Raw genomic sequence first — 7,346 nt, 5'->3', positions numbered from 1 at the left:
CTGAGACTGGCCAGCCACATAGGTACAGTAAAAAGCACAAATGTAATTGTTTACTGTGTAATTCTGAGACCAGAAAAACCTACTATGGCTTTCCCATTTCTTTCTTAGTGTGTCTAGACGAGTCCTTTGGGGAGGACTGCAGTGTGAGCTGTGAAGACTGTGTGAATGGGGTGTGCAGTGAAAGCAGAGACCGGTGTGATTGTTTGCCTGGCTGGACCGGGATTGTCTGCAACGAGAGTAAGGATCTGCACATCTGCCTTTTACATATATTCTCTCCAACTCTTAGCAAAACATTTGAATGTTGTCTTTTCCTTCATCATCCATACACATTTGGTACATGTTGGAGAAATATGCTTAAAAGGCTGTTATCTGGCTGCAGTCAGCATGTTTGAGCTTACACTATTGTTTATTTTGTGTGGTAGACTAAAACACACTGGTCATGATAAGATCTCATGTGGCACAAAAGCAATTTTAAAACTGTTTTACCCCACAAAGCTTAAATTTAAAAAAGAAAAAAAAATATGGGATCAAAATTCAACCTCTGATTAACATCCAGATGCCACACATTCACATCTGGTCAAACTGGATGCACATCCATCCATTTTTGAGTAATTCTGCCGACAAACAGATAAACAAGTTAAGAGACCCGGTCACATAATGAACGCCTTGATGGAGACACCGGTTTAACAAAGGTACCAGTGTCTAACTACCTTTCAGCTCTAGTGTAAGAAGGAGATTTAAAAACTTGCTGTGTGCAATGATCCAGAGCCATGTATAAAAAACTGTCATTTCCTCTGCGGGGGTGATTGTGTGGTTTATGGGCTTCAGACCACAAGGGGACTGGTGGGGGGGTCTTTGTGCTACTGAACTATGGCCAGGGCCCCCAGCAAGACCACAGCCCGAGGCCAAGGGTATCCACTAAGGGGTTGAGGGTAATGCTCCACCGCCTGGTTCATGATTAATGACTTTAGTTTGGAGGATGTGTGGGATACTTCCCTGAGAAGCAGTCTGTAACTTTTGCTCCTGTGGTGGCTGAACGCGGTGGGTCCAGACAGCCCTGTTGTTGACTGCTGCAACAGGCAACAACATAGCTGTAGGAAGAAAAGGCACAGAGTACAGTGCTCGCTGACTTGATCTGACTTGATCGGCTTCCCTTCATTCATATTTTGTGCAAATTAAACTTAACTAAATTAAGTAGTGAAAAATTAAGTAGAAGAAATGTATATAATACATTTACAGAGTTTGCACTCAAGGATTTGAATCCCCAAAGCACAGCTGCATCATGGTCGAGTGTGCAAAATCTACAAATCAATGACATGTTAAAATTGTTTTTTTATTTTTGAAAACAAATGTTTCAAATCATATTAATCGTGCAAACTTTTCTGATAAATTAAGCGTGGAATACAAACAGCCTGCTTTGTTGCCTCTCTGAACAGGCCTCAAGTCCATCGAACACCAGAATAAAGTTTATTATGAATCAGACTCTAAAGCGCCACTTATTCTTTGTTTACATTTTTTTTTTGGTATAATTTGTAACTTGTTAACTACAGTATGGTTTTGCTACTTCCTTTATACGTCCATTAAAATCCAGTTTATTTTGAGCTATCATATTTTGGAGGGACATCAAGCTGTTGTAAACAAAGTGTGATGAGGGATTTAAGCAGATATAAAGTGGTTGGACATCCTAACATCCAGCTGGTTCATGTGAGAACTGATAACAAGGCCAGAGAGTTTTTGGAAAGTCCGGTGAGTTCGTAACATGGGGGAAATAAATAACACCCTTAAATAACAGGAACAAAACCTTCTCATTGGATGCATGTATGCTTGTGTTTTAGCAACAGTGAGGTTCCCATTGTTTGATCCAGGAAAAAATATGGCATCTGTTAAATCCTGAATACTCCACTTCCCGTTCCCCCAGCTTGTCCGCAGGGCAGCTACGGGCAGGCCTGCAACGGTGTGTGTGGATGTCAGAACGGAGGCTCGTGTGACACTGTGACCGGGAAGTGTGTGTGCCCCCTCGGGGTACGAGGCCTGCTCTGTGAGGATGGTATGTGCACACACACACACACACACACACACGCTGCACACACACACACCTCTACCTGGTTTCAATGCTTTAAAAGTGACACATTTGAAAAGCTGTGTAAAATGCAAATAGAAGCAGAATAGAGGATTTTTTTTTGTGATTTCAGTGCCACATAAAACAAAAACAAGGATGAGAAAGTAAAATATTATTATTAGTAAAATGAAGAAGACGAATTAAAAGAAAAAAAACATATTCTGTGGAACATCTCAGAGCTAATTTGGGTAAATAGCCAGTGGTCAGTATCATGGCTGGATATAAAAAGGCATCACAGGATTTTCCATCTCATAATCAACACTTATTATGGTATGGGGTATATTTATGCACATTCAAACATTTGTCTCTTGAAAGTCCAGAAATCTGCTTCCTTTTTCAGAAAATGTGACACAAGTCGAAGGTAACCTTACTCCTGCGGGAACTGTCTGGAAAAGTGAATGAATGAGTTCAAATTAGTAAATATTTTCCAAAAACATTTTCCACTGCAACATTTGGCATGTTGATCCTTTTTAATTAGAGTTTAAATAATTTTTCAAGTGTTTTTTTGTGTACACATTTCACAGCACTCCGGCTCCATTTTTAGATTCTGGGCTGTAAATGGAGTTCATTTTGGAGAAGCAGCAATCTTACCCCGAAAGTGTGAGGACTTCTCTGATTTTATTCTCATTCACAGGTTGCCCCCCGGGGTATTTCGGCAGGCATTGTAGGACAAAGTGCAACTGCCCCAACAATGGGCCCTGCCATCCTTTCTATGGAGCCTGCTTCTGCTCTCCAGGGTTTTATGGTCGTTTTTGCCATCTGGGTAAGTGAAAAGTTCAAGATTACAATTGCCTAATGTTGATGTCAATAATAATAATATTGAAGACAATGAAAAATGATCAACTCAGCAAGATTACAATCTTTAATGACATTAGTAACAAAATGCATTTACTTATTAGAAAAGTTTAAAATGCTCAGTGCATCAGCCAAATAAGGAACGTCCATGTGATTGATAATAACTAGAAGTGCATTTTCTTCTTCCCATGGATTACTTCTGTATAAAAAGTATATAATAGTGATAATTATTGTGACCATATTGGCTGATATCTTAACATTTTTGTACAAATATTACATTTAATGTATATTGAGCTTTCCATCTCCTTATGATGCATCACTCTGATACATCACTCGGTGTACTCGACCGTTTAGATGGAGGAACCAAGTGAGAAGGAAGCTCTCTCGGTAGCCAGTGGCCCTCCAGTTTTCCCTCAATAAGATGGACTGCCAGAGCAAACTCCTCATTGTCCAGCATACCATCCCCATCTACGTCAGACAGCTTCCAGACATGAGCAAGCACAGAGTTGGGCAGGAGAGTGGTCATCATCCACTCTCTGACTTTGGTGCCACTAAGTTTGCCGTCCTGTGGACTTAGGTTGTAGAAAATCTCATCATATTTAGGTTTATATTTCTCCACGGACCACTCGTCAAAGTCGGCCTCACTGCTCTCATTGTCTTTGGGGAGTTCCTTGAAGGGATCTCTCTTGAAATGATCACGCCTGAACGTTCCCAAAAACTCTCCGTCCAGCATGCCAGGCAGGGATTTCTTCCTCTGCTCCTGTTTTTGGAGTAAGGGCACCAGGTTGGCTACGTCAGTGGTGAGCAGTTTCTCCAAGGATGCCATCAGACTTGGCTTCAGCGTCTTGAACTTTGAGAAGTCTTGACCCAAAAGTTTCTCCTGAAATTGAATGCAATTATGTCAGTCTCATACAGTACTCTACTGAAAATGATGGCTATGAAATATAGAATCATTTAAACAGTAATAAATAGTTTGGTTTTAGGGATGGGCGGTATGGACTAAAAAATGTATCACGATAATTTCTGGCATTTATCCCGATAACGATAAAAATGACGATAAAAAAATACCAATTCAACTCCACCTTTGTAATTATAAATCTATCACCAAATTCAGTCTTTGGAGCCCCCGAGACACTGCTCTAAAAGATACTAAATACTACTAAACGTCATCAATGGGAATTTATCTTTCTTTCTTTCTTTCTTTCTTTCTTTCTTTCTTTCTTTCTTTCTTTCTTTCTTTCTTTCTTTCTTTCTTTCTTTCTTTCTTTCTTTCTTTCTTTCTTTCTTTCTTTCAGGCTCATTTCCTTCCTTCCTTCCTTCCTTCCTTCCTTCCTTCCTTCCTTCCTTCCTTCCTTCCTTCCTTCCTTCCTTCCTTCCTTCCTTCCTTCCCCCTTCCTTCCTTCTTTCCTCCTGCTCTCTCCTTCCTTCTTCCCTTCCTCTTTTCTCCCTTCCTTCTTTCCTTGTTTCCTTCCTTCCTTTTTCTCTTCCTTCCTCCTGCTCTCTCCTTCCTTCTTCCCTTCCTCTTTTCTCCCTTCCTTCTTTCCTTCCTTCCTTCCTTCCTTCCTTCCTTCCTTCCTTCCTTCCTTCCTTCCTTCCTTCCTTCCTTCCTTCCTTCCTTCCTTCCTTCCTTCCTTCCTTCCTTCCTTCCTTCCTTCCTTCCTTCCTTCCTTCCTTCCTTCCTTCCTTCATGTACGTTGTGCGTGGATCAGCTTTACACAAAAACATCATCAACGGGAATTTATCGTTTTTACCATGAGATACAAATTCTTATCGTGGGGAATTTTTTTGACAGTATATCGTGAACGGTAAAATATCGCCCATTCCTATTTGGTTTGACCTGCATCTTGGTGCAGTCAGGGAAGTCGCCAGCTGGGACTCGTTGTTGTTGCTGGATCTTGGTGAAAATCATTGGAAGCTGGTAGATCAAACTGTGTTTCTTGCTTTCTTTGCAAAAAAGTGCTGGCATCTCCTGCTTCAGATAGCTGATTATATGTGCATGAGCCTAAGATATGAACAGAACAGGTACACATATGATCACCATAATAGCAGTTGGGGCTTTGAATTTAAACCTAAAACGAAAGTGTTATCTTACCCGCACTAATCGCGCCCTCTTCACCAGGTCGTTCAGCTTGCGAACCGCCGCATTACGTGGCAGGTTCCGTATGTCCTGCAGGAGGTCCTCCTCCTCCAGCTCTATCAGCTGGTAGTGGTCGCACATCTGCCTCGGCTCTGACCAGAAAGATCCAATATAAACCCGCAAGATCTCAGGGGTTCGAAACACTTTCCCCAGCGACCACATGAGGGCCCCGTACACTTGCATGAGCTGTTGAGAGTCCACCCTGTCGGCTTTGTTGAGAACCACACGCAGCTTGTCCTCATAGCCGCACAGAGCACCGAAAGCGCGCGTGAGCTCATCGGAGAACTCCAGTTTATGTGCATCAAACAGCAGGATGATCCGATCCACACGCTCTGCAAACCAGCGCAGCACTGCTGGGTAGTCGTAGCCTGTGGGAAGGGGAACATAAACACAGGGTTTTCATTAACAGTGGGCGTATGGGGAGAGGCGGACAGGCTCAAGGCATGGAGAAACGTGTAATGCATCCCAGTGGCCCTTACTGGTTTCAAGCCATTTCAGTTACACCCATAGAAAAATGTGTCCATAAAACACAAACTCGGTGTTATATCACCATCATCTGCTGTGTTTCTGACTTCATGCAAGTGAATTATGTTGGGGTCATTGGGTCTACTTTATTGTCTTCACTATAATTCCTCTCTCACGAGAATTGAAATACTCCTGACAGAAGAAACACAGTCCAAGGCTGACAGTCTGTGACTGAGTATCTGGGAGCAGCGACCTTCAGTTGCTTCCTGATAATTAAAAACAACTCAGAAAGCATTTTCTACTCACCTCGGCTCAGTTTTCTTTTAGCAGCCGTTAAGATGCCTGGTGTGTCAATTATGCTGATACTCTCAAGGACCTGATTTGGCAACTGGACGCACTGAAACCTGTAAATCAAAGGAAGAAATGAAAGGAAACCCCTCAGAATTTCATCATGTAAATTTTTCATCAGTGCTTCTATAATTATGAATGAATAAAAACCAAAAACGGAGAATCACCTATTCAGAAACGAATTTCCAAACGGGTCAAGGTTGCGGAAGGGCTTTTTGGGATCCACTGTAAGGGCATTCCCCGGGATGACTTGCTCCTCCTCTCCGTACATGAGGGCAGTGAAGCTGTCGGTGGTTGGCTCTGGGCCAACTCGGCTACCAGGAAAATCTTGCTCGATGAGGTACCTGAGGTTATACGTGATCCAAACGGCTCCTATCATTCTTTCTGCAAACACACCTGCCTCTACACATCTTTATCATTGTAAATCACTCAAAGTCTTACCTGATAAAAGTCGTCTTCCCCGTGGAGTACTGACCCATCACCAGCACCATCGGTTTGTTGTCAAAGTCTGCATCCTCATAGCTCGGTGAGTGAAAGTGATGGAAAGAGCAGTGTTTCTCTATCGGCAGCAGCCTCTTGTAATAAAGATTCTTCAGCTCCTCTGTCACCATGTTAACATCCTTCACGGTTTTCGGGGTGCTCCTAAACCTTCTGATGGACATGGCGAACAAATGTTGTCCTTGACTCCTCACCGTGGAAGCTCCTCAGGCTTCAAAGCCCAAACTGACTGATGGAGGAGTTTGCACAAGGAATATTATCAGATTTTCACAGCTGTCTGCTCCATCCTGCAGTGGGACATGTAGAGGGTGGAGAGGGTGTAACCAGAGCCTGCAGCTGCACCTAACACGAAGCCAGTGTCGGGAGGGACAGGGTGGAGTGCTGTTCAGTGTTTGTTGATGACTGGGGACGATCTTGGCAAGATTCAGATTCTGCGATTGGGGTTATGGAAATGCCTCAGATCTATAAATCCATCAATACAATGCTGCTCTACGTGTGATTAACCATGTGAAGAATGCCAACAATACTTTTCTGTACTGTAAACAGTTTTCTGATGGATTCAAATGGACGGTGCCCCGTAATTTGTGTTAAGTTCAATAAATTGTGAAAACCTGGGAGCGGTGATCACATGACTTGGACAAGCAGCAGTCTGGCGCTGGGAAAACGCGCTGTGTTTGCTTAACTCACAGGGAAATTAAAGTTGATAGTTTCATTTCAGAAAATATCTTTCTGCATATTTTCTCATCCATCCATCCATCCATCCATCCATCCATCCATCCATCCATCCATCCATCCATCCATCCATCCATCCATCCATCCATCCATCCATCCATCCATCCATCCATCCATCCATCCATCCATCCATCCATCCATCCATCCATCCATCCAAATACACTTGTGTTGTGGGTGTAATGTGGTGAAGTCACCAGCAGGTCCATTTCCCATTTGTCACTCAAGTATGAATAAATAAATTCAGCAAATTGA

General features: G+C 42.7%; 2 protein-coding genes across 2 annotated transcripts in view; one reads left to right on the top strand and one right to left on the bottom strand.

Moving 5' to 3' along the window:
• Positions 1 to 7,346, top strand: part of megf6 (multiple EGF like domains 6) — a 60,649-nt gene that overhangs the window by 31,501 nt on the left and 21,802 nt on the right. The window contains exons 13-16 of the mRNA XM_061719149.1: positions 1 to 22; positions 109 to 237; positions 1,919 to 2,047; positions 2,754 to 2,882. The exon at positions 1 to 22 is cut by the window's left edge and continues 212 nt beyond it. Of these exons, the coding sequence (XP_061575133.1) occupies positions 1 to 22; positions 109 to 237; positions 1,919 to 2,047; positions 2,754 to 2,882 (409 nt within the window). The remainder of the gene's footprint in view (positions 23 to 108; positions 238 to 1,918; positions 2,048 to 2,753; positions 2,883 to 7,346) is intronic.
• LOC133441643 (EH domain-containing protein 2-like) lies at positions 2,964 to 6,642 on the bottom strand. Its single transcript, XM_061719150.1, has 6 exons — positions 6,306 to 6,642; positions 6,032 to 6,208; positions 5,823 to 5,920; positions 5,007 to 5,419; positions 4,752 to 4,916; positions 2,964 to 3,794 (listed from the first exon to the last, which is right to left on the bottom strand). Exons 1-6 carry the CDS (start codon positions 6,524 to 6,526, stop codon positions 3,231 to 3,233), a joined length of 1,638 nt encoding a protein of 545 aa, XP_061575134.1. The 5' UTR covers positions 6,527 to 6,642; the 3' UTR covers positions 2,964 to 3,230.

This window comes from Cololabis saira, chromosome 4, assembly GCF_033807715.1.
Source record: "Cololabis saira isolate AMF1-May2022 chromosome 4, fColSai1.1, whole genome shotgun sequence".
Taxonomy (NCBI): Eukaryota; Metazoa; Chordata; class Actinopteri; order Beloniformes; family Belonidae; genus Cololabis; species Cololabis saira.
Note: the sequence above shows the minus strand (reverse complement) of the source record. Positions and strands in the feature narration are given on the sequence as shown.

Coding starts and splice junctions, on each gene's coding strand:
- LOC133441643 (XM_061719150.1), bottom strand. CDS start 6,526: ATGTCCATCAGAAGGTTTAGGAGCACCCCGAAAACCGTGAAGGATGTT. Junction 5,420..5,822: donor TAAAAGAAAACTGAGCCGAG/GTGAGTAGAAAA, acceptor CCCTTCCCACAG/GCTACGACTACCCAGCAGTG. Junction 4,917..5,006: donor AGAGGGCGCGATTAGTGCGG/GTAAGATAACAC, acceptor TTCATATCTTAG/GCTCATGCACATATAATCAG.